The 26,784-nt window shown below is 35.7% G+C and overlaps 1 protein-coding gene across 7 annotated transcripts in view; it reads right to left on the reverse strand.

Moving 5' to 3' along the window:
* KDM4C (lysine demethylase 4C) overlaps positions 1–26,784 on the reverse strand; it is a 596,944-nt gene that overhangs the window by 461,925 nt on the left and 108,235 nt on the right. For 6 of the 7 annotated variants that reach the window (XR_013170444.1, XM_077148206.1, XM_077148204.1 and 3 more), the window contains 2 exons: positions 18,337–18,512; positions 14,582–14,696 (listed from right to left, as the gene is read on the reverse strand). Coding sequence is in view for 6 of the 7 variants with exons in the window: in XM_077148206.1 (XP_077004321.1) it covers positions 14,582–14,696; positions 18,337–18,512 (291 nt within the window). In the remaining variant the exon portion in view is untranslated. Of the gene's footprint in view, positions 1–14,581; positions 14,697–18,336; positions 18,513–26,784 lie in introns of those variants that run through there. The other variant, XM_077148207.1, reaches the window with a different exon arrangement.

Raw genomic sequence — 26,784 nt, forward strand, 5'->3', positions numbered from 1 at the left:
TTCTTTTCAAAATAATGTCAGGAACCACAAGAAACCAGTTCTCAATATAATTTAAATATTGAGCTTAAGTGTTAAACAACGTAAAGATACAACAGTAAACAGCAAAACAATCTATGGGCTTTTTAGATGCACATTAAGTGCAAAGATTTCAAATATTCCTGACAGTAAAAAGGTTATTATTATACTCACTCTCCAACACATTTCTTAATGTACTCTCTCTTGCTATCAACCATTTACCTCAAGGGGGCAAATACAAGTTATTTTTTCATTTGTTTGAATTTTGGTGTCTTGAGTATGATTGGTTTTATTTACCAGGAGTAATCTACAACATTTCTCTCATGCTTTTCTTTACACACTACTAAAGCGTTGAAAATGTCAGCCCAAGTCAGGAGCTGCTAAATGCTCCCATAGAAACTGCAGAAAATACTGTGCCTCGTAGGTCCTACCAAAATGACAGATTCCCAGCTCCAAAACCTGTAAATTGCATGTCAACAAATCAGTGGATTTTATTCATTGGAGTTTAATAACTGAAGTTACTCAAATCTGAAGTCTAAAGTCAATGTTCCCTTGAAGCAACACCAGTGCATACACGGCTTTCAAACACAAGCATTAAATTGATCAGCACTAAAAACCGAAGTTCAACAGCCTCATACTAGTAATCAACAATTATATTACTTCACCATCAAACATGGAAAGCTTAGGGGCATTTTTATGTCAAATGTTCTGAAAATGTCCCTAACACACAGCAGCTAACTCTTAGTTGTATATGCAAATAGAAAGGGACAAAGGCGTAAATTATCCCAAAGGGTAGTTAGGAAAATAATTTAAGATGAGTTTTATTCATAGCACTCAGACATGAAACCTCTCAGCCTAGGATCTGGGTGATCCCTCAAGCTCAATCCTCTTCTCAGAAGCCTGAAATCTTGTCAGCATGTGTTAGGAAAGAAAACATGGAGAAGGAAAAAATAAGCGTTCAGCTCAAGGACAATTTGTAGTTAACAATGAGCTAGGTTTTATTATTCATTTCCCCAACTTTGAGATTGACTGTGCAGAAGTGCTGCTTTAAAAATGTTGGGGGCAGGCAGTGCAATCGTGGCTCAGTGGCAGAATAGTCACATGACATGTCAGAGACCCACGTTCGTTTCCCAGAGCCTGCCTATGTAAAAAAAAAAAAAGTAAAAATCGAGGGGGGAGCATATATGGTAGCCCCTCTACTATCCACATGATTTTAGAAAAACAATTTAACCTCTCTGGGTCTCAAGTTAACTTCAAGTGTAAAATGCCAACAGTATTTACTCTGTTTCATCCATTCCAATGGAAATTTGACAGAAGCTGTTTAATAAGACAAGGTGCCATGTTTGGTAAAGGAACCCATACTGTAATGGTACAGACTGAAAATATCTGGCTTGTATTAACATTTCAAATATGTCCTCCCTAGCATAATCATATCTGTCCATCAGTGATACTTTCTTACATTTTCTCCTAAATGCTGAATGTGAAAAAAATACCAAAACCTCTTCAGCTCATTGCTGGAGAAATGTGGGACAAAAACATGCATACATACATACACACACTCACATAACTAAAAAGGGAAAAGGAAATCATAAAAAGTTAAGCTCATGAGCAATTTTTGTATTCTTCTTCATGTTTTGTTTTATATTTTTCAATTAGTCTACATGAGTATGTATATTTTAATAAAGGATAAATCCTCAACACTAAGCTTATTTATAAAACTGAAAGTAGAGAAGGAGAATGGGGAAAGGATGATGTTTTAATGTTTTCTCTCTTTTTTTTTAATCTTTAAAATTTCAAACATATACATTTAAAATCCCTTGTGGTCATCATCTAGCTTCAGTTATCAATATATTGCCAATCTTCTCTCATCTACATTCCTTACACCGTCTTTTCTTAAGTATTTTAAAAAACAAAACTAGACACATGCTATTTCACCCATAGATTTCAAAATGCATTTTTAATTGATTAGAGAAAAGAAATCACATAGCTTTCACACCATCACCACACCTAACAGATAATAGTAATTCCATAATATCAACTACTACCCAGTCCATATTCAAAAATTGCTATGGTCTTTTCAAAAGTATGAGTAATCCCTATTGGAAAATTTAAATTGGGCCACTATACCCCATTATCCAGAATATAAAAAGAATGACTAAAAATCACTAAGAAAAGCATGATACAAAAGAAAAATAAACAAAAAGCTTGAACAGATACCACATTAAAACAGCCACAGAAAGGCTAAAATTAAAAAGACTGATAATGACAGGTATTGGAAAGGATATGGAGCAATGAAACTCACAAACATCTCATTTTTTTTTGGACATACGATGTACAAATATCAAAGTGGTAACAAATACAAAAAAAATGGTGGGGGCCAGGGGATATAGGAAAACTATACATATACACTATTGAAGTAAAGCTGGTATCAAACTAAATATAATTGTCTATCCAGGATGTTAAATTTTAACCTATGATGACCACAAGGAAAATAATGAAAAATATATTCAGAAAGAAATGAGAGGGTGGGCCATGGTGGCTTATCAGGCAGGAATGCTTGCCTGAAATGCCAGAGGACCCAGGTTCGATTCCCAGTGCCTGCCCATGTAAAAAAAAAAAGAAATGAGAACACACTCAATTTGGTACAACACACAAAAAAGTAAACAAATGGAAAAGTAAGCACTAACGGAAGTGAGGGACAAAAACAGTATAAGACTTTCGAAGACTAAATAGCAAAATGGAAAAAAAAAAAAGACCTGTATTATTAGTAATGACTTTAAATGTAAATGGCTTAAAGATGCCTGTCAAAAGCACAGACTGGCAGAATGGATAAAAATGTATGACCCAACTATACGCGTCTGCAAGAGATTCAACTTAAAGAGGAAAAGATTTAAGTAGATTGAGGGTGAAAGAATGGAAGAAAACATACCATGCAAGGAGTAACCAAAAGAGACTTGGGGTAGCTATACTAATATCAGATAAAATACACCTTAAGTCAAAAACAGTTATAGGGGACAAAGATGGTCATTACATAGTGAAAAAGGGGACAATTGAAAAGGAAGATGTAACGATTACAAATGTATCTTCATTTAACGGCAGAGTCCAAAAACATATGAAGCAAAACTGACAGATTTGAAGGGAGAAATCGACAGCTCTATATTAATAATAGGAGACTGTTGCATACCACTCTCAATAATGGATAGCATATCTAGTTAGAAAATCAATAAGGCACTACAGGACTTGAATGATACCCTAAATGAACTAGACCTTACAGATATATATATAAAACTACAGACCAATGTACCTTATGAATACAAATGCAAATATCCTCAACAAAAAAACTAGCAAACCAAGTACAAAAGCATATTAAAATAATGACATAAGCAGGATTTATCCCTGGTGTGCAAGATTGGTTCAACATAAGAAAATCAATTAATGTAATACATCACATTAACTGAATGAAGTGAAAAACACACAGGACCATCTCGAAACAGAAAAGGAATTTGACAAAATAAAGCACAATTTCTTGATAAGAACTCTTAGAACACTAGGAATAGAAGAGTCCTCAACATGATAAAGGCTATCTATGAAAAGCCCAAAGCTAACATCCTACAAGTTAATGGTGAAAGACAGAAACCTTTCCCTCTAAGATCAGGAACAAGCAAATGATACCTACTGCTGCCACTGTCATTAAACATTGTACGGTAATTTCTAGTAGTGCAATTAGGAAAGAAAAAGAAATCAAAAGTAAACAAACTGGGAAGAAGTAAAACTTTCCCTATTTGCGTATGATATGATTCTATACACAAAAAATTCTGAAAACTTCACAACAAAGTTCCTACAGCTAATAAATGAATTCAGCAAAGTGGCAGGGTACACAATTAACACTCCAAAATCAGTAGTGTTTCTAAAGACAAGTAATGAATATTCAGAAGAAGAAATAAAGAAAAAAATTCCATTCACAAAACCTACTGAAAGAACAAAATATCTAGGAGTAAATCCAAGAATGTAAAGGACACATACATGGAAAATTATAAAACACTGCTAAAAGAGAGACTTCCTGGAAGATGGCGGCTTAGTAAGACGCGCGGATCTTAGTTTCTTCTCCAGGTCAGCTACTAGGGGAGTAGAAACGATACAGAAAGCGCCCAAAGCCACAACAGAGATGAAAAAGACAGCATACCCCATCCTGGAACGGCTGGCTGGCTGAGAGAAGCAGCTCAGGTGAGATCGCCGAGGCGCGCGGGCCTTACCGGGCCGGGCAGCAAGCGGCTGGAGTTACTCCCTTTCCCCTTCCCGGGCCGGCTGGGAGAATTGGACAGGCGGTCCCCTGAAACCAAGGCGGCTGGCGCCCACACCACGCGCGGCCCCCCGGACCAACTGAGAGAATTGGATCGGAAATCCCCAGGCCGTGGAGAACGGTGACGGGTGGGGGATGCCCCTTCCAAACCCGTGACTCCCGGGGAACGTGCACTCTCTCGGGCGGGACGCTGCCGCTGGTGCCCTCCCGCCAGGCTTGTCGCCCCGGGCCGACTAGGAAATTCGGACGGGCTCTTTCCCGGGCTGCAGCGACCAGCAACCCTCCCTGCGTTCGGACCCCGGGCCGGCTCAAGCCGCTTCGGCTAGCGAACCCCCCGGAGGGCAAGAGTTTTCCAAAGTTTAAGGTCCCACAGCACCTTTTACTGGTGGGACCCGCAGACAAACGTGTGCCACGAGCGCCACCTACTGGGCAGGATAAGAAAAACAGAACCCAGAGATTTCACAGAAAAATCTTCCAAACTTTTGGATCCAATACCCAGGGAAATCTGTCTAAATGCGCAGACGCCAACAGAAGATAACGGATCACGCTCAAATAATCGAAAATATGGCCCAGTCAAAGGAACAAACCAATAGTTCAAATGAGATACAGGAGCTGAGACAACTAATGCTAAATATACGAACAGAAATGGAAAACCTCTTCAAAAACGAAATCGATAAATTGAGGGAGGACATGAAGAAGACATGGGCTGAACATAAAGAAGAAATAGAAAAACTGAAAAAACAAATCACAGAACTTATGGAAGTGAAGGACAAAGTAGAAAAGATAAAAAAACAATGGATACCTACAATGATAGATTCAAAGAGACAGAAGATAGAATTAGTGATTTGGAGAATGGAACATCTGAATTCCAAAAACAAACAGAAACTATCGGGAAAAGAATGGAAAAATTTGAACAGGGTATCAGGGAACTCAAGGACAATATGAACCGCACAAATATACGTGTTGTGGGTGTCCCAGAAGGAGAAGAGAAGGGAAAACGAGGAGAAAAACTAATGGAAGAAATTATCACTGAAAATTTCCCAACTCTTATGAAAGACCTAAAATTACAGATCCAAGAAGTGCAGCGCACCCCAAAGAGATTAGACCCAAATAGGCGTTCTCCAAGACACTTACTAGTTAGAATGTCAGAGGTCAAAGAGAAAGAGAAGATCTTGAAAGCAGCAAGAGAAAAACAATCCATCACATACAAGGGAAACCCAATAAGACTATGTGTAGATTTCTCAGCAGAAACCATGGAGGCTAGAAGACAGTGGGATGATATATTTAAATTACTAAAAGAGAAAAACTGCCAACCAAGACTCCTATATCCAGCAAAATTGTCCTTCAAAAATGAGGGAGAAATTAAAACATTCTCAGACAAAAAGTCACTGAGAGAATTTGTGACCAAGAGACCAGCTCTGCAAGAAATACTAAAGGGAGCACTAGAGTCAAAACCGAAAAGACAGAAGAGAGAGGTATGGAGAAGAGTGTAGAAAGAAGGAAAGTCAGATATGATATATATAATACAAAAGGCAAAATGGCAGAGGAAAATATTATCCAAACAGTAATAACACTAAATGTTAATGGACTGAATTCCCCAATCAAAAGACATAGATTGGCAGAATGGATTAAAAAACAGGATCCTTCCATATGCTGTCTACAGGAAACACATCTTAGACCCAAAGATAAACATAGGTTGAAAGTGAAAGGTTGGGAAAACATATTTCATGCAAATAACAACCAGAAAATAGCAGGAGTGGCTATACTAATATCCAACAAGTTAGACTTCAAATGTAAAACAGTTAAAAGAGACAAAGAAGGACACTATATACTAATAAAAGGAACAATTAAACAAGAAGACATAACAATCATAAATATTTATGCACCGAACCAGAATGCCCCAAAATACGTGAGGAATACACTGCAAACAATGAAAAGGGAAATAGACACAAATACCATAATAGTTGGAGACTTCAATTCACCACTCTCATCAATGGACAGAACATCTAGACAGAGGATCAATAAAGAAATAGAGAATCTGAATATTACTATAAAGGAGCTAGACTTAACAGACATTTATAGGACATTACATCCCACAACAGCAGGATACACCTTTTTCTCAAGTGCTCATGGATCATTCTCAAAGATAGACCACATACTGGGTCACAAAGCAAGTCTTAACAAATTTGAAAAGATTGAAATCATACACAACACTTTCTTGGATCATAAAGGAATGAAGTTGGAAATCAATAATAGGCGGAATGCCAGAAAATTCACAAATACGTGGAGGCTCAACAACACACTCTTAAACAACGAGTGGGTCAAAGAAGAAATTGCAAGAGAAATTAGTAAATACCTCGAGGCAAATGAAAATGAAAACACAACATATCAAAACTTATGGGATGCAGCAAAGGCAGTGCTAAGAGGGAAATTTATTGCCCTAAATGCCTATATCAGAAAAGAAGAAAAGGCAAAAATTCAGGAATTAACTGTCCACTTGGAAGAACTGGAGAAAGAACAGCAAACTAATCCCAAAGCAAGCAAAAGGAAAGAAATAACAAAGATCAGAGTAGAAATAAATGAAATTGAAAATATGAAAACAGTAGAGAAAATCAATAAGACCAGAAGTTGGTTCTATGAGAAAATCAATAAGATTGATGGGCCCCTATCAAGATTGACAAAAAGAAGAAGAGAGAGGATGCAAATAAATAAAATCAGAAATGAAAGAGGAGACATAACTACTGACCTCACAGAAATAAAGGAGGTAATAACAGGATACTATGAACAACTTTATGCTAATAAATACAACAATTTAGATGAAATGGACGGGTTCCTGGAAAGACATGAACAACCAACTATGACTCAAGAAGACATAGATGACCTCAACAAACCAATCACAAGTAAAGAAATCGAATTAGTCATTCAAAAGCTTCCTAAAAAGAAAACTCCAGGACCAGATGGCTTCACATGAGAATTCTACCAAACGTTTCAGAAAGAATTAGTACCAATTCTCCTCAAACTCTTCAAAAAAATCGAAGTGGAGGGAAAACTGCCTAATTCATTCTATGAAGCCAACATCACCCTCATACCAAAACCAGGCAAAGATATTACAAAAAAAGAAAACTACAGACCAATCTCTCTAATGAATACAGATGCAAAAATCCTCAATAAAATTCTAGCAAATCGTATCCAACAACACATTAAAAGAATTATACATCATGACCAAGTAGGATTCATCCCAGGTATGCAAGGATGGTTCAACATAAGAAAATCAATTAATGTAATACACCATATCAACAAATCAAAGCAGAAAAATCACATGATCATCTCAATTGATGCAGAGAAGGCATTTGACAAGATTCAACATCCTTTCCTGATGAAAACACTTCAAAAGATAGGAATACAAGGGAACTTCCTTAAAATGATAGAGGGAATATATGAAAAACCCACAGCTAATATCATCATCAATGGGGAAAAATTGAAAACTTTCCCCCTAAGATCAGGAACAAGACAAGGATGTCCACTATCACCACTATTATTCAACATTGTGTTGGAGGTTCTAGCCAGAGCAATTAGACAAGAAAAAGAAATACAAGGCATCAAAATTGGAAAGGAAGAAGTAAAACTATCACTGTTTGCAGACGATATGATACTATACGTCGAAAACCCGGAAAAATCCACAACAAAACTACTAGAGCTAATAAATGAGTACAGCAAAGTAGCAGGTTACAAGATCAACATTCAAAAATCTGTAGCATTTCTATACACTAGTAATGAACAAGCTGAGGGGGAAATCAAGAAACGAATCCCATTTACAATTGCAACTAAAAGAATAAAATACCTAGGAATAAATTTAACTAAAGAGACAAAAAACCTATATAAAGAAAACTACAAAAAACTGCTAAAAGAAATCACAGAAGACCTAAATAGATGGAAGGGCATACCGTGTTCATGGATTGGAAGACTAAATATAGTTAAGATGTCAATCCTACCTAAATTGATTTACAGATTCAATGCAATACCAATCAAAATCCCAACAACTTATTTTTCAGAAATAGAAAAACCAATAAGCAAATTTATCTGGAAGGGCAGGGTGCCCCAAATTACTAAAAACATCTTGAGGAAAAAAAACGAAGTTGGAGGTCTCGCGCTGCCTGACTTCAAGGCATATTATGAAGCCACAGTGGTCAAAACAGCATGGTATTGGCATAAAGATAGATATATCGACCAATGGAATCGAATAGAGTGCTCAGATATAGACCCTCTCAACTATGGACATTTGATCTTTGATAAGGCAGTCAAGCCAACTCACCTGGAGCAGAGCAGTCTCTTCAATAAATGGTGCCTAGAGAACTGGATATCCATGTGCAAAAGAATGAAAGAAGACCCATCTCTCACACCCTATACAAAAGTTAACTCAAAATGGATCAAAGATCTAAACATTAGGTCTAAGACCATAAAACAGTTAGAGGAAAATATAGGGAGATATCTTATGAATCTTACAATTGGAGGCGGTTTTATGGACCTTACACCTAAAGCAAGAGCACTGAAGAAGGAAATAAATAAATGGGAACTCCTCAAAATTAAACACTTTTGTGCATCAAAGAACTTCATCAAGAAAGTAGAAAGATAGCCTTCACAATGGGAGACAATATTTGGAAATGATATATCAGATAAAGGTCTAGTATCCAGAATTTATAAAGAGATTGTTCATCTCAACAACAAAAAGACAGCCAACCCAATTACAAAATGGGAAAAAGACTTGAACAGACACCTATCAGAAGAGGAAATACAAATGGCCAAAAGGCACATGAAGAGATGCTCAATGTCCCTGGCCATTAGAGAAATGCAAATCAAAACCACAATGAGATATCATCTCACACCCACCAGAATGGCCATTATCAACAAAACAGAAAATGACAAGTGCTGGAGAGGATGTGGAGAAAGAGGCACACTTATCCACTGTTGGTGGGAATGTCAAATGCTGCAACCACTGTGGAAGGCAGTTGGGCGGTTCCTCAAAAAGCTGAATATAGAATTGCCATACGACCCAGCAATACCATTGCTGGGAATATACTCAAAGGACTTAAGGGCAAAGACACAAACGGACATTTGCACACCAATGTTTATAGCAGCGTTATTTACAATTGCAAAGAGATGGAAACAGTCGAAATCTCCATCAACAGAAGAGTGGCTAAACAAACTGTGGTATATACATACGATGGAATACTATGCAGCTTTAAGACAGGATAAACTTATGAAGCATGTAATAACATGGATGGACCTAGAGAACATTATGCTGAGTGAGTCTAGCCAAAAACTAAAGGACAAATACTGTATGGTCCCACTGATGTGAACAGACATTCGAGAATAAATTTGGAATATGTCCTTGATAACAGAGTCCAGCAGGAGGTAGAAACAGGGTAAGATAATGGCCAATTGGAGTTGAAGGGATACAGACGGTGTAACAGGACTAGATACAAAAACTCAAAAATGGACAGCACAATAATACCTAATTGTAAAGAAATCATGTTAAAACACTGAATGAAGCTGCATCTGAGCTATAGGTTTTTGTTTTGTTTTGTTTTGTTTTGATTTTACTATTGTTACTTTTATTTTTTTCTCTATATTAACATTCTATATCTTTTTCGGTTATGTTGCTAGTTCTTCTAAACCGATGCATATGTACTAAGAAATGATGATCATGCATCTATGTGATGATGTTAAGAATTAATGATTGCATATGTAGAATGGTATGATCTCTAAATGTTGGGTTAATTTCTTTTTTTCCGTTAATTAAAAAAAAAAAAAAAGAGAAGGGGTAATTGGAGCTGAAGGGATACAGACTGTACAACAGGACTGGATATAAAAACTCAGAAATGGGCAGCACAATACTACCCAATTGTAATGCAATTATGTTAAAACACTGATGAAGCTGCATGTGAGGTATAGGTTTTTTGTTTTTGTTTTTTTTTTTCTTTTTCTTTCTATTATTGTTTTAATTCTTATTCTGTTGTCTTTTTATTTCTTTTTCTAAATCGATGCAAATGTACTAAGAAATGATGAATATGCAACTATGTGATGTTATTAAGAATTACTGATTGTACATGTAGAATGGAATGATTTCTAATTGTTTTGTTAATTCTTTTTTTAATTAATAAAAAAAAATGCAAAAAAAAAAAACACTGCTAAAAGAAATTAAAGAAAACCTAAATAAATGGAAGGACAATCCATGATCATTGATTAGAATACTAAATATCATAAGATGTCAATCTACCCAAAGCAAGGTATAGTTCAATGCAATCTCAATCAAAATTCCAACAAGCTTCTTTGTAGAAAAGGAAAAGTCAATCATCAAATTTATATGGAACGGCCCTGAATAGCTAAACTCATCTTGAAGTCATCTTGAAAATGAAGAATGAATTTGGAGGACTCATGACTTTCGGATCTTAAGACTTACTACACAGAAATCAAAACAGCATACTAGTAGCACAAGGACAGACATATAGAACAATGGAATAGAATTGAGAAGTTAAAAATCAAAACTTACACAGTTATGGCCAACTGATTTCCTGACAAAGTGGCAAAGAGTATACAACTGGGAAAGAACAGTCTCTTCAACAAACAGGGCTGGGAGAACTGGGTCTTCATTTGCAAAAAAAAAAAAAAAAAGGAAGGAGGACATCTAACTCACACCTTACCCAAAATCAACTCAAAATGGATCAAAGACCTTAAGAGCCAGATCTATCAAGCTCCTAGAAGAAAACACAGGAAAGTATCTTCAGGATTTTATGTTCAGCAATGGTATCTTAAACTTTAAATCCAAAGCACAAACAACAAAAGAGAACATAGATAAATAGGACCTCATCAAAATCAAATACTTTTGTTCATGAAAGGCCATTACCGTGAAAGTAAAATGAGAGCCTACACAGTGAGAGATCTCAACAACATATCTGTTAAAGGATTAATATCCAGAATATATAAAAAGAACCCACTTAAAAGTAGGTAAAAGACTTGAACAGATATACAAAGAAGATTTATAAATGGCCAGAAAGCACATGAAAAGATGCTCCATATCATTAGCCATCAGGAAATGCAAATCAAAACCACAATAAGATACCATTTCATACAAATTAAAATGGCTGCGACTAGCAACGTAGAAAACTACAAGTATGGGAGAGAATGTAGAAATACAGGAATACTCATTCATTGCTGGTAGCAAAGTAAAATTGTACAATGTAAAATGGTACAGCAGTTGAAATATTAAACTTCCCCACCTGGAGAACTCCTGATAGTCTCACAAGCAGTGAGGAGTACCAATTTAATAGGTCAAGTCCTCGATTTTGGGGCTTACCCTAATTAACTTATTTCTGCAAAAGAGAAGCTAAGCCTACTTATGATTATGCTTCAGAGTCACACCCAGAGAACTTCTTCTATTGCTCAGATGTGGCCTTTAGATGTTGGTTTTTCTCTCTAAACCAACTCTGCCCGTCAACAGATGACTAGATAAATAAAATGTGGTATATACATACAATGGAATATTATTAAGCTGTGAAAAGGAATGAAATCCTAATATATGCTACAGCATGAATAAACCTTGAAGACATCATCTTGAGTGAAATAAGACTGACCCAAAAGGACAAATATTGTATGTTCTCACTGATTTGAAACAATTAGAATAAGCAAACTCACAGAGTCAGAATCTAGAATATTGGTTACCAGGGATGGGCTTGGCAGGGGAGGAGAGAGGGTATGAGAAGTTACGGTTTAAAATGTAGAGGGTTCCTATTTGGAATGATGGAAATGTTTTGGTAAGTAATGGTAGCCATAGTAGCACAACACTGTGAATGCAATTAACAGCACTGAAATAGATATTTGAATATGATTAAAAGAGGAAATGTCAGATTGTATATATGGTAACAGAATAAAAATCTATGGAACTATATTACACAAATACTGCAACCTAAATTAAACCATGCACTCTTAAAGAGTACAAATATAAAAAGGTGCTATCATCAAATGGTAACAAATGTTACACACCAATGCAAGGTGTTGATGGTGGGGTAGGTTATGGGAATCCAGTATTTTATGCATGATTGTTCTATAAACCCACAACTTACCAAAAGTAAGTTTCAAAAAATAAAAAGCAAACATGGGAAAATACTAACAACTAGGTGAAGAGTTTACTGCACTGTTTCAACCCTTTGGTAGGTTAGAAATTAAAAAAAAAAAAAAAGAGGGGTGGAAGATTTCAAAAGGAACAAATGAGAACAAAAAAGGCTGAAAAGTATTAAAAGCAGGCAAAAAGGATTGTATCATATATAAATTTGTCTTTAATTTGCCAGATATCCTGTTAATGAGAATTATAAAAGACCAAAAACATTTTTTTTCTGCAAACTGCCTTTTTTTAAACAAATGATTTGTTTTTCATTACAAATACTATGTAAGAGATGCCTTCTTTTGCAAAACCAATAAATACAATTTTAAACACGTGATCTGCCCAAGATATCTGAAAAAGGAAAAAAAAAGGCCTGATTTTTTTTCAATATTTTTTTAAAAACTAGAATTATTCCCTAACCCTTTCAAAGAACAATTTTGAAGGTTATGACTCAGATAAAACAAAAAAAAAAAAACAAGACCACGTCATTGTTGCTTTAAATAATTTTTGATAATTCTTCAGATGTTACCTTTCCTCTCAGGAATTCATCTTCTCAAAATAGTGGTATTTAAAATATTTCTAATGAACTGATCAATGAGAGAAAAGAAAATATTTATCCAACACATATATAAACTTTACCATAAACAATTATGCATATCAAAAAGACACTAACTTTAAAACGTACAAAAAAAGTGAGAAAAAACCCGAATTACAGAAAAGAAAGTCAAATTTATTTAATGAAAAAACAGAATTTATAAAAATTAGCCAATTCACAAAAAAATATACACACAGCAGCACTACGTAGTGACTCACAAAGGGGAAGAGCAGTGGTCATAGACCACTCAACATGGCTTGTCAGTTTAAAGGGGGGGAACACATACGCACATGCCAAAACAAAACAAAACCAAAGGAAAAAAAACAAACAATATCCTCAAGAGTACAATCGATCTACACCAAACACAAATTCAGCCTTATTTTTTTAAAAAATGGTTTATCTATTTTGTGAAAAAAAAGAAGAATGTAGGCTTATTCGAACATAACTTTTTCAACTACTTAGGGAAAAAGGGGAGGGAGAATATATACTAAAATACAGCATTTGCCATAAGGTGGTAGTACTATGGTTGACTTTTATCCTATTTTTGAAACATTTTATAATATGCTATGCTGGTTTTAAAGTGCTGTGTTCCCCCAGAAAAGACATATCCTTTAATTCCTGATTCAATATTGTACAATGGAAACCTCTGACTATATTGCTTCCACTTAATTGTGGGTATGACCTTTGGATTAGATTACTCCATGGAGATGTGATATACCCAATTCTGGGTATGTCCTTTTGATTAGATGGAGATGTGACTCCACTCATTCAATTTGCATCATGATTAGTTTACTGTATACTTTAAAAGAGGAAACATTTTGAAGAAAGCTCAGAGAAGCAGACATTTGGAGATGCTTGGAGTACTGACAGAGAGAGTAGATGCCTAAACAACATACATCTGGAGTTGCTAAAAGCACAGCAGATATCACCATGTGCTTTCTCATGAGATAAGCAGGCCAGAACCTAGAGTTGTGTCCTAGAGGAGCTAAGTGAAGGCCCACAGATGCTTAGAGAGGAATCCACTGGCATCAGACACTGGAAGCAATGAAACCAGGAACAAGGACCCGGAGACAGTAGCCATGTGCCTTCCCATGTGACAGACATTGGCCTTTCTTGACTCAAAGTATCTTTATCTAGATACCCTAGTTTGGACATCTTTATGGCCTTAGAACTGTAAACTTGTAACTTAATAAAACCCCTTTATAAAAGCCAACCCATTTATGGTATATTGCATTCTGGCAGCATTTAGCAAATCAAAATGTAATTTTTTTTTTTAATTTAGTATACTTTAAAGCAACTACATATGACATTACTGTTGAACACTCTCAGGTATTTGTACCATTAGCTGGCTTCACTTTGAAAAATCCTAGCAACAGAAACAGCATTGATGAGCCCTAGGAAGAGTAAGTCAATCAAAACACAACAAATGAATACTTTCCAACTGCCTATAATTTTAACAAAACCAGTACCAACAAATGATCTTTTACAAAAACCAGTATAAATATAAACATACCTCATCATATATGCTCCCATTAATATCTGCGCCATAGATAGGTGCCACAAATGTCAAGTTTTTCCAGTACTTACGCTCCAAATCTTCATAATCCAAGTATCTTGGAGTACAATATCTGTAAAATGTAGATAAAAATAAGCAGAAACAAGGCAATTTTAAGATTTTTCACCCATTTAATATAAATTGCTCCCTAAACAAACTCCTTATCAAAATGAAAATACTGCACACTCATATTTTCAAATTAACAATAAACAAATTTATTAACCACTGATACAGCAACTCTTCCAATTCCTAAATAATTCTATATAACTTTATGTTTTTCATTAAGAAAATATTTTTATAAAAAACTATCAACAATAAGAGCAGAAAGTTGGTTAAAATTTTTTATTTTGGCTTTCAAAAATACTTCTAGAATCTATAACTATACTTTGTTAAGAAACTTTATTGATTTATATGTAAAAGGCAAAAAACATCAGTAGAAAAATGGACAAAGGCAATCTCATTAAAAGTCCAGATAAGTCTCTGATTCAGATAAGTCCTGAAACCTAGCCCAGCCTCTCCAAAACATCAGATAGTTCCATCTCCCTAAACCATATTAGTGACAGACCCATCCAATACCAACAATTTAGAACTGCCATAGCCCAAACAACCGCAAAGAGAGGTATGGAAAGATCAAAGGTGATGGCGGAATTATACATGGAAGATAGAACTTAACAAATGAATATGAATCCTGAATCATTAAACTGATATCTTTTAGTCTCCAGTATTTTAGAACAGCTAGAAGTAAAAACCTAAAATTGTGAAACTGTAACCCATGTCAAAGTCTGAAATATGTTCTACAACTAATTGTCTTGCTGAGATTTGAAATATATAGCTTTTTTGTATATATGTTCTTGTTCACAAATATGAAGGAAAAAAAAGTTGACTGTGATGATAAAAAAGCATTTAAGCCCTTGTCATGGTTAGGGACAGGTGTCAACTTGGCCAAGTTGTGGTACCTGTTCATCTGATTGGGCAAGTGCTGGCCTGTCTGTTGCAATGAGGACATTTCATAGGAATAGGTCATGATCACGTCAGCTACATCCACAGCTGATTCCATTTGTAATCAGCCAAAGGGGAGTGTCTTCTGCAATTAGTGATGCTAAATCCAATCATGGGAAGCCTTTTAAGGAGGACTCAGAGGAGACAGGTTGCATTCCTGCTTTGGCTGGTGAGCCTCTCCTGTGGAGTTCATCCAGGCCATCCATTGGAGTCGTCGGCTTCGCAGCCTGCCCTGTGGATTTTGGACTCTGCATTCCTACGGTCACGTGAGACACTTTCATAAATTTTATATTTGCAAGTGTTCCCTGTTGATTCTGTTTCTCTAGAGAACCCTAACTAATACAGCCCTCTAGCCTCCTATATTCTGGAACAGCTAGAAGGAAAAATATAAGAGGATTGTATGGTAGCCCTTGACAAACTCTAGGATCTATCCTGTAACCACTTTTTGAAGAGTACTTTAAAAAACTATTGCTTTTTTATTTCTTTGCTTTGTAGATATGTTATACTATACAATAAAAAAAAGTTTTAAAAAATTCCTTATTTTGGCTTTTAAAATACTTTTAAAATCTATAACTAATTATACTATACTAAGAAACCTTATTGATTTATATGTAAAAGGCAAAACATCAATAGAAAAATGGACAAAGGACAATCTCATTAAAAGTCCCACAAAGTAAAACTAAAATAGGCACTTTTCAGTTATTAGATTAGCAAATAGATAATATAGTGATAATGGGGGGAAAAACATGCCTTTTGCTACACAGCTACAGTAGAAATATGAACTGGTACAAACTCTCCAGAATATAATTTTGCAACACATATTAAAAACCTTAGAAAAAAGTAAAGCATTGGCCTTAAAATTCCAAGTCTCCAAAACAGAGATGTGCAATGATTTATGACCCACATGTTTGCTATAAAATTAATTGATAACACAATCTACTGTCTAACAACTAGGAATTAGTTAAATTGAGTACAGAACATAAGATTCCATAGAATATTTTTAAAAGATAAAGATCTTTCTAAGTACTGCCGTTGAAGCCGTTCCACATGATTGCTCAGTGAATGAAGCTGGTTATGGAATACTGTGTATATGATGACGCTATTTATGTAAAAATAAACCTGTAGTTGTACATTAACTAGAAATTCATACCAAGCTATTAATATTAACATATGACTTACACAGAAAATCAGCATAGAAATTACACAAGGGCACTTATTTCTACGTATTATTGGGATTTTTAACAATAAATTTTATATTACCACAAAAAAGAACAGCAATGTTTCTACTTGCAGAAAGTAAATAAAGAAAAAAAAGGCAGAACAAAAGTAAAAAATTTAGCAGCAGTAGCAATCCCTATGAAGAATACTGGATATTTTGGAATGAATAATCATAGAATAATCCACATCCATTATCTGATATACTAGGGACCCCAAACTACTTATCTAAGTAATAGATAATAGAATAGCAAACAACATAATTTGACAACTGTATTTGAAACAAACAACAAGTTGTAATTTACACAGAACACTGGACTCTGACAGAGCAGTCAGAAAAATTAAAAAGGGGGTGGTAAGCGTGAAAGTAAAATTAACTTGACTTCACTGTACTTCTTTCATTATTAGTAAGCTCCAGTAGTATGAACTCCAGACAAAAGCAAGCTAACCAGAGATCAGATTCTGGTGATGCAGACAGATATACCTCCCTACTTCATTAATTCATACATATCTGTGCTTGACTTCAATTAAAAACTCTCTTTCAATACTTGTTCTTCTGTGCTGTCTTGTATTACTTTACTCACCCTGAGGAAAGACAGCTGTCATGCAATAAGCACACATACATACAATAAACATGTATGGAGAGAATATGTGGTAAGGAAATGAGACAAGGACTTTTGTCAGCAACCAGTAATAACTTGCCAGGTATATGAGTGAGCCACTTGGAAACAAAGTGGAAGCAAATCCTCCTGCCCCAGTCAAGCCTTCAGTTACCTGCAGTCCCAGCTGACATCTTCACTACAACCTCATCAAAGACCCTGACCCAGAACCACCCAGCTAAGTCACTCCCACTTTCCTGACATTGAGAAATTGTGCAATAATGAATGTCTGTTTAAGCTGCTTAATTCTGGGACAATTTTTATACAGTAATAGATATCTAATACAACAATGGCCCTTAGGATCATTCAAGGGTTTTCTTATTTATCTAATATATAATTTATTATTGAAGCCTTTGACACATACAAAAAAACTGCCTAACAAACATAAGTCACATGTAGAATTTTAAGATCTCATGGCAACTAAAAGACTCAATGAAATCCATTTATAGACATTATAAAAGAGATGATAAAATGAGGAACAGTTTCCTTAACAGCAAGCTAAATTCAATTAGGTAACCACCTGAAGAACAGAAAAGAAAGATTAGAAGATAGCACAAGAGATTCCTGCTTTGCATCACAAGCTAAATTCTTTACGATGTTGACACATTTTTTTCGTTAGAGAAGTTGTGGATTTACAGAACAAGTATGTATAAAAATACCGGATTCCTATATACCACCCTATAATTAACATCTTGCATTAGAGTGGTACATTAGTTACAACTGATGAAAGCACATTTTTACAATTGTACTATTAACTGTAGCCCCTGGTTTAACTCAGGGTTCACCATTTTTAGCATGTATTTTTAAAAGAAATGAAAATAGCAAACTGAATCCACCCACTTGCCACTGTTGGCCAGCTGCCTGAACTCATTCACAGTCATGGCCTTTTTCTGGATATTATATTGAGTGAAGAGTCCCGACTGCCCTGTGACCATCTGCTGGATCGGTGCTGGAATGAGCAAATGATCAATGTCTTCATAGCACTGTCTGGGCTTCCACTCCTTAGGAGGAATCACCTAAAAATAAAATAATAAAATAAAATATTATCTTGAAGACATTCAAGGTAGTTAATTGGCTTGCATATTCCAACCAAATACGAACTGAAGGATTTCTCAGCATCTCTATGACAATGGAGATTTACAATAAAGGAAATGCTTGTGTTCTCCAGAATATTCACCTCACTTATGATATCTTTTAAGCAGCAAACATTTATTAAGTATCCACTATACCAAACACTATATGATCATTAACTCATTTTACTGCTCAGAAGAATTCTGCAGTTAAAACTAACATCCTGATTTTAAAGATAAAACTGAGAAAAAGAGAGGTAAAATAACATGCTGAAGTCCAAACCACTAGAGATGAGCTGCACTGAAATTCAAACTGAAACAATCTGATACCAGAATTCATATTTAGCTATTCTGTTAACCAGTTTCCCAAAAGAAGATGAAATTATGCTCACATAAATCATTTCTTCAAAAGTGCAGTATTTATTGAATTTTATCTAAACATCTATGTGCTATTTATATTGATGTAGGAAAAATAATTAAATTTCTGTTTATCTAATACTTTCTTCATATATATACACACATAATATATATTCAATGGCATGTCAGTGGTTTAACAATCAGATTTCCAAGAAGGTAGAGAGAAGCTTTATTTGAAGTTATGCCTATTTCCAAAGTATAAATACTCCCACAGAGCCAATTTCTACATAACACCAGTGAACATGGAGTTCAGAAGAGAGATGTAGTATCAATTCTGACACGCCAGTATAAGGTAACACAGCATTCCATTGTTTTCTAATAGTCATTTAAACACCTAAATTGAAATAACAGAAAAATCAATAAATACTAAAACCAAAATTATATATTCATATGATTAAAAGTCATTAATTCGTTATTTATTGCTGGAATGTTTCCAGCTTCAGAAGTTGTTTTAATTTTTTGAAGACAAACTTATTTTAAACTTTCAAGTGCAAAATATAGCACACAAATAGAAAAGTGCATAACCACAGATATGCAGCTTAGTGAATAAGATAAAACACACACCAGAGTTCAGATAGAGTCAAGAGGCTACTCTTATGCAAGCTTCACCTTGACTAGACATTGTTACATATTATGGTTTGCCAAAGGCCAATCAAAACCATTTCTGCCAACCTTAAACAACACCTATGGTGACAGATGAGATTCTACAAAGGTTCCATGCACTAGGATTATTTCCAAAAAATCTACAACCTCCAGATGGGTTCCTAAAATAGGTAAGCACTGAAACGCAGAAGGGGGCCAGCCTTTCCAGAACATCAAACTACTTCCACCCCCATCCCATACTAACAACGGCCCCTTCCAACATGAAAAAGCTAGAAAGGGCAGAGCCCAATTAACCGTAAAGATTGGGAGAAGCATCAAAGGAGATGGTGGAGTTATACAGAGAAGGTAGGATTTTGAAAAATGAGTATGACTGCTGAATCACTATATTGATATTTGTTTTAGTCTCCTGGGTCTTGAAACAGATAGAAGTAAAAACCTAAAAAACCAAACCCTGAAATCTATTCTACAACTAACTGTTGCAGTGCCCTTTGAAATTTATTGGTTCTTTGTATATATGTTATTCTTCACAATAAAAAAGTTTAAATAAATAAAAACATTAAAAACACATACCAGAGCACTCACAGCCCAGATGTAAGAAATAGGATATTACGAGCACCCCAGAGGCCCCCAAGGGCTCTTTCCCAAACACAACTCCCTTCCCCAATCTATCACAACATTTAAGGTAAACATGTCTTTAATGTGCTTTAATGTTTATGTCTGGAGGATGCAATCTCTAAACACTATGAGAGGACTCTCCCTGTTTTTGAACTGAAAAGAAATGGAATGTTACAATATAACTTTGAAGTTTATCTTATTTCACTAAATACTTTTGTGAGATTCAAATACAATGGTCTATATAGCTGAAATTCGTTGATTTCTAATGTGACTCTACATTCCATTGTATAGGTATTTACCTTTTCTATCTTTGAGGTCAATTGGTTTTTCTCTAATATTTGGCTACTGCTATTATTATTCCTGTACTTATTTTCTGGTAGCTGTATACAGACAAAGAGACTCCTAAGAGTGAAATGACTGGGGCAGGAGATTTTGTAGTTCAAATTGAGTATATACTGCCAAACCCTTGCTAAGTGTATGGATTCAGTCTCCCAGCAGCGATGTATCAAAATTCCTATTCCTCCATATCTTCATCACACTTGGTATTGTCAATCACCTATACTACAGTCTTTCTGGTGTGTGTAACGATACCAAAGTGTGGGAACAAATTTGAATCTGGACAACTAAAGAAGATTTTCATATAATCATTGACCAATGAATACCTTTTTCTGTGAAGAGTTTATTCAAGTCTCTTTCCATTTTGCTATTCTTTTCTTTTTTTTCTTTCTTTTTTTAAGATTAGGGGGCCTGAGCAGCTTCACAGGCAGAGGAGAAGAAACAAGAATGTCTCTTCACAAGACTAGCTGGCACTACATTCTGCCTCTGAAGCAGAGGAAAGAACTGCCCAAAGATGACACTGCCTTGGAAAAAAGCTGCAGCTTCTGAAATAAAGAAAGCAGAAGCACTGCAAATAACCCTTCTGAAGCTTACATTGTCTTTTGTCTGTAACATCTAAATACATAGCATATTCCGCTATAATTATAATATGGAAATATTTATTAACAAAATAAAGTTTTTGGCAAATGCCTAGAGTGGCATCAGTCATGTCATCAAAGGTTTGAAGCAACGGTGTCAACACAGCTGGGTAGGATTCAATGTTTGGTGATGGAAGGTAAAAATCAAAAATTCCTTTGATTTCTTCTATTAATGCCTTATTACCTGACAATGCTGGGCAGGTCTTCTCTCCTTAAAATTCTTCTGATTCTATTTTTATTTCATACATTGCCCCACAGCCTCCTGAAATGTTGGTTTATTTGATAGCCATAACTCAAGGAAACTTTTGAGAATGTGCATCACTCAACTCCCCCTCGGTCTGGGAGACAAATGTCTGAGGTCCACAGAGAAGAGACAGCCTGCGGATCCCGCCAAGCAGAAGAGGCATGGGCCAGGTCCAGCCCTAGGTCACAATGCCCAAGCCACTTGAAGGATTCTTCTTTACATATATTCTAAATATTCTATTGGAGATATTTTATGTCAGTAGGTATGCATGTATCTTTTCCCTTCCTCTCACTTGCCCTCCAATTTTAAGGGTATCTTGTGATAAACAATATTTCTTTATTTTAAAATAATCTAATTTATTCATTTTTGCCTATAAGGCTACTGCTTCAGATTTTGTGTTTCAAAAATATTTCCCTACTCTAGGGCAAGAGGATATTATAGTTTATATTCTACGATTTTTAAGACTTTTTTCTTTAATCCTTAGGTCTACAATGTACTTGAAACAAGTGCCAAAAAACTTTTTTTTAATTTCCATCAAGCTTCATCTCTTTCCATACAGATATCCAAATGTTTCAGCAACATTACTTAAAAGAGCCTCCTTTCCTTTGTAGCACCATAAATCAAACACCTGTACGTAGATAAGTCTGTTTCTGGGTCTCTTTTTTCTTCTGTTTATCTAACTATCTCTATGCTAATACCACACTGTTTAATTACTGTACCTTTAGAATGAGTCGTGATATCCATTAGGAGGACAGTGCTCCACTTTGTATTTCTTTAAGACTCTTACAGCTCTTCTTGCCTTATGCCTTATTCTATATATGTTCTATATATGTTAATTAGATCAAGATGGTCAATTGTGTTGATCATATCATCCATATCTTTATTAATTTTATGCCTCCTTGTTCCAACAGTTACTAAAAGAGGTGTTTTGAAATTCATCACTATGATTATAGATCTATCTATTTCTCGTAGCAATTCTGACAATTTTTAAATTCTCTGAAGCTATGATATTAGAAGCACAAAAGTAAATCTGTTACTACATATTTCTAACAAATTGAACCTTTTATCATTAAGAAGCCTCTCTCCTTATCTCTAGTGATCCTTCTGGCTTTAAAATCTATTTTGTTTGATAGTAATACAATAACATCAGCTTTCATTTGGATGGTTTTATATTGCATTTTTCTTTCCATGCTTTTACTTGCAACATTACTGTGTCTTAAATTTCTCTTATAGACAACATAAGCTGGTGGGGTAGGTAATATAAAGGCTTCCAATTCTCTACAAACAATAACCTGTGCCATACAATTTCGCAATGCCTTCCACTGTATGCCTAGCACTGTAACTTGCTTTGACCCATGGAAAAATAACACATATGCTTGCACAGTCTGGCTTCCCTTGTTCATGACCCTGTATTCGGCAATGAGAAGAGCATGCCCCTCGTATATTCTGACCGAACAGCCTAGGCCCCAGAATGAACTCATGTAGAATAGACCTATGGTCCACTCTACCCAACCAAGCCCAGACTACATCAACCAAGACACGGCCAATGGGTAGACCCATGAGAATGACAGCAAATATCTATTGATTTAAGCCTGTGCAGAAAAGGGTGCCAGAGTAGGCTAGAGGCTGCTATCTTTAGAAGGGTCTGCTCAAAATGCTGATTTCGGGAGTATTCCCACCATTCCCTAACTAATCAGGGTAATTTACTGCACCCAGACTATTTTTACAAACAATGTGGGTGATACTGAACACCTGCTTCCCTTCTGGGAGTCTGAAATTAGGTACATGCTAGGTGGATGGTGCCTCTGTTACAAGCTCTTAATACAAACCTTGGTTGCTGAGTTGCTTGTGGGCTTCTCTGAGCATAAGCATAACACATATATTGCTTCTGCACCTTTTGTTGAAGGGAAAGAATGGACTCTGTGTGGCCCCACAAGGGAGGGACAGAGTTTAATGAAGCCTATATATGGTTTCCTCCAGATACTACTTTTTCTATTATGATCTAATTGTGTATACCTATAACACTTGCCAATAAAATTTAGCTGTGAGTAAGTTTTTTGCAGAGTCCCATGACTCCTATTAGTCAGTCTTTGAATATGGACGTGGTCTGAGGAATCTCAACACAAACCCCTGAATTTTGGAGGGTACTGGATAATATTCTCCCTTTGAGCAGTGAAGGAACCTGAGCATATGATGAGATGTCATTTCCATAATAAAGGTTATATTAAATGGCACAGTTAACTTTAAGGGAGATAATCTTCGGCAACCTTGATTTAATCAGGTAAGCCCTCCAAAGAAATTGGGTTCTTTCTGACAAATGAGATTTGAAATGTGTGGGAATCGAGATTTAAGGGAGATTCTCTATTGCTAGCTGTGAATATTGGGGAAGTGGGGAAGGAGTGCAACAAGGCAGAACTTGTTGACAGCTAGCAAACATATGAGAATGTACCATCTCATGGAATGGATTGTGCCAAAAACCCGAAAGAGCTTCAAAGTGGATTTTTCATCAGAGCCTCCAGAAGAGAATTCAGCCCAGTTGACACCCTGAGTGTAAAACTCTGAACAGAGAAGCCAATCTGTTAGACCCAGACCCCAAACCTACAGAACCATGAGGTGATAAATGGGTATTTTAAGCCACTCGATTTATGATAATTTGTTAAACATCAGTGGAAAACTAACACACAATCAAAATATGATTTAGCTTTCTTACTTTAAGTTTCTGTCTGATAGTTCCAACATCTGCAGCCCTATAGAACAATAACTGTTGTTTTTGCTTATGGTTATATATGTCCTCTTATCTCTTCATTATCTAGATATCATCGATTGTGTGACAAGCACTGCATTTGAAATCCAATAGTGGAAGCGAATGTATTATTTCCCACCAGTGAGAATTTTCACTGACAGATATATGATGGTTCCAACACTCTGGGACTACCTTAATCCAATTTCAGGGACTGAGACATTCTGAGCAACAAAAATGATGTGAAGATAACTGAATGGCTGGGATATTACTAGTTCACCTTAACCCTTACTTCTATAGTTTAGACCTTTGGAATCTGAACCCAAAACACAGGGGTTTCCAAAATCCCTTATGGGTGCAAGTTCCCAGATCCAATATTCCTCCAAGCTGCATGAGGTTTTCAAAAATGTTCCTGACAAAATGAGTACATAATGTAATGTGCCAGTGTTCTTAACTTGGAGGAAGAAAGATACAAACCAAAAATGATGGAAAGCAAAAAAGAATCCAATGGGGAATGGTATAGAATTGCAGGTACCAAAAGATTAACAAAGTCTTCCTAAGCAAAAGGGGGAAGACAGAAACTAGGCAAAATAGTTTCAATAGCTTAGAGATTTCAAAGACAGTCGACAGGTTACCCTAGAGGTTATTCTTATATATTATGTACATATCCCTTTTTAGTTTATGCTGCTTTGGAGTTCCTAGAGGAAAGTAACTGAAACTGTTAAAACTGTGTTCCAGGAGCCTTGATTCCTCTTTTTAATTAATTTTTTAATTTTCTTCAAAAATATAGCAAAAAACAGACACAAACATTATTAAAGTATGATCATTTCATTCTACATATTCAGTAATTCATGTCATCACATAGTTGCATATTCATCATCATGATCATTTCTTAGAATAATTGCATCAATTCAAAAAAAGAAATGAAAACAGAAAAAAATTCATAAATACCATACCCCTTACCCCTCCCTTTCATTGATGACTAGTATTTCAATCTAACAAATTTTAACATTTGGTCCTGCTACTATTTATTTTTATGCCATATGTTTTACTCGTCTATTGATAAGGTAGATAAAAGGAGCATCAGATACAAGGTTTTCACAATCACACAGTCACATTGTAAAAGCTATACCATTATACAATCATCTTCAAGAAACATGGCTACTGGAACACAGCTCTACATTTTTAGGCAGTTCCCTCCAGCCTCTCCATTATATCTGGACTAACAAGGTGATATCTATATAATGCATAAGGATAACCTCTCGACTCTGTTTGGAATCTCTCAGCCATTGACACTTTATTTTGTCTCCTTTCACGCTTCCATGTTTTGGTGGAGAAGGTTTTCTCAATCTCTTATTGCTCAGTCCCAGCTCATTCTAGGATTTCTGTCCTATGTTGCACGAGGTTCACAACCCTGGGAGACATGTCCCACGTGCACAGAGGGAGGGCGGTGAGTCTGCTTGCTGTGTTGGCTGGAGTGAGAGGGCACATTTGAGCAACAAAAGAGGTTCTCTTGGGGGTGATTCTTAGGCCTAATTTTAAGTAGGCTTCACCTATCCACTATGGGGTTAAGCTTCATATGAACAAATCCCAAGACTGGGGACTCAGCCTATTCCTTTGGTTGTCCTCACTGCTTGTGAGAATATCAAGAATTCTCCACTTGGGGAAGTTGACTTTTCCCCCTTTCTCACTGTTCCCCCAAAGAGACTTTGCAAACACTCTTATACTCACTGTTCAGATCACTCTAGGATTTACTGGGGCATCACTCTGGATAAAACTACAAAATCTTATGACCTACTCAAGGTTCCATGCACTTATGGTTTTCAGTTAAGCTGTTCAGATAAGTTATATTAGGAACTGCACTAGTCAAAAATTAACTTTTGTACCAAATAAACATTTTTTGCTTTAGTCTCACACATAAGTTAAAGTTTTAAACTATCAATTACCATCTATTTTCAATACACTGCAGTAATGACATTACTTTCTTCTTCCTCATGCAAAAACATTTTTAAATCTGTACATTTAGTCCTATCATAATACACTCTAGGCATTCCTAGATTATACCATCTCAGTCTTTATTGTCTATCTTTCTTTCTGATTTCATTTGTGCCCCCAGCTCTCCTCCCTTCATCATTCTAACATTCAGCCTCATTCAGTGTTTTAACATAACTGTATTATAGTTAGGTAGTATTGTGTTATCCATTTCTGAGTTTTTACAATCAGTCCTGTTGCACAATCTGTATCCTTTCAGCTCCAATTAGCCAATATCTTACCTTATTTCTATCTCCTGATGGTCTCTGTTACCAATGAAATTACCCAAGTTTATTCACGAATGTCAGTTCATATCAGTGAGACCATACAGTATTTGTCCTTTTGTTTCTGGCTAACCTCACTCAACATAATGACTTTAAAGTCCATCCATGTTGTTACATACTTCATAACTTTATTCTATCTTACGGCTGCATAATATTCCATCATATGTATATACCACACTTTGCTTAGCCACTCGTCTGTTGAGGGACATTGTGGCTGTTTCCATTTCTTCTCAATTATAAATAATACTGCTATAAACACTGGTATGCAAATGTCCATTTGTGTCCTTGCCCTCATCCTCTGAGTAGATAG

This window comes from Tamandua tetradactyla, chromosome 2, assembly GCF_023851605.1.
Source record: "Tamandua tetradactyla isolate mTamTet1 chromosome 2, mTamTet1.pri, whole genome shotgun sequence".
NCBI classification, from domain to species: domain Eukaryota; kingdom Metazoa; phylum Chordata; class Mammalia; order Pilosa; family Myrmecophagidae; genus Tamandua; species Tamandua tetradactyla.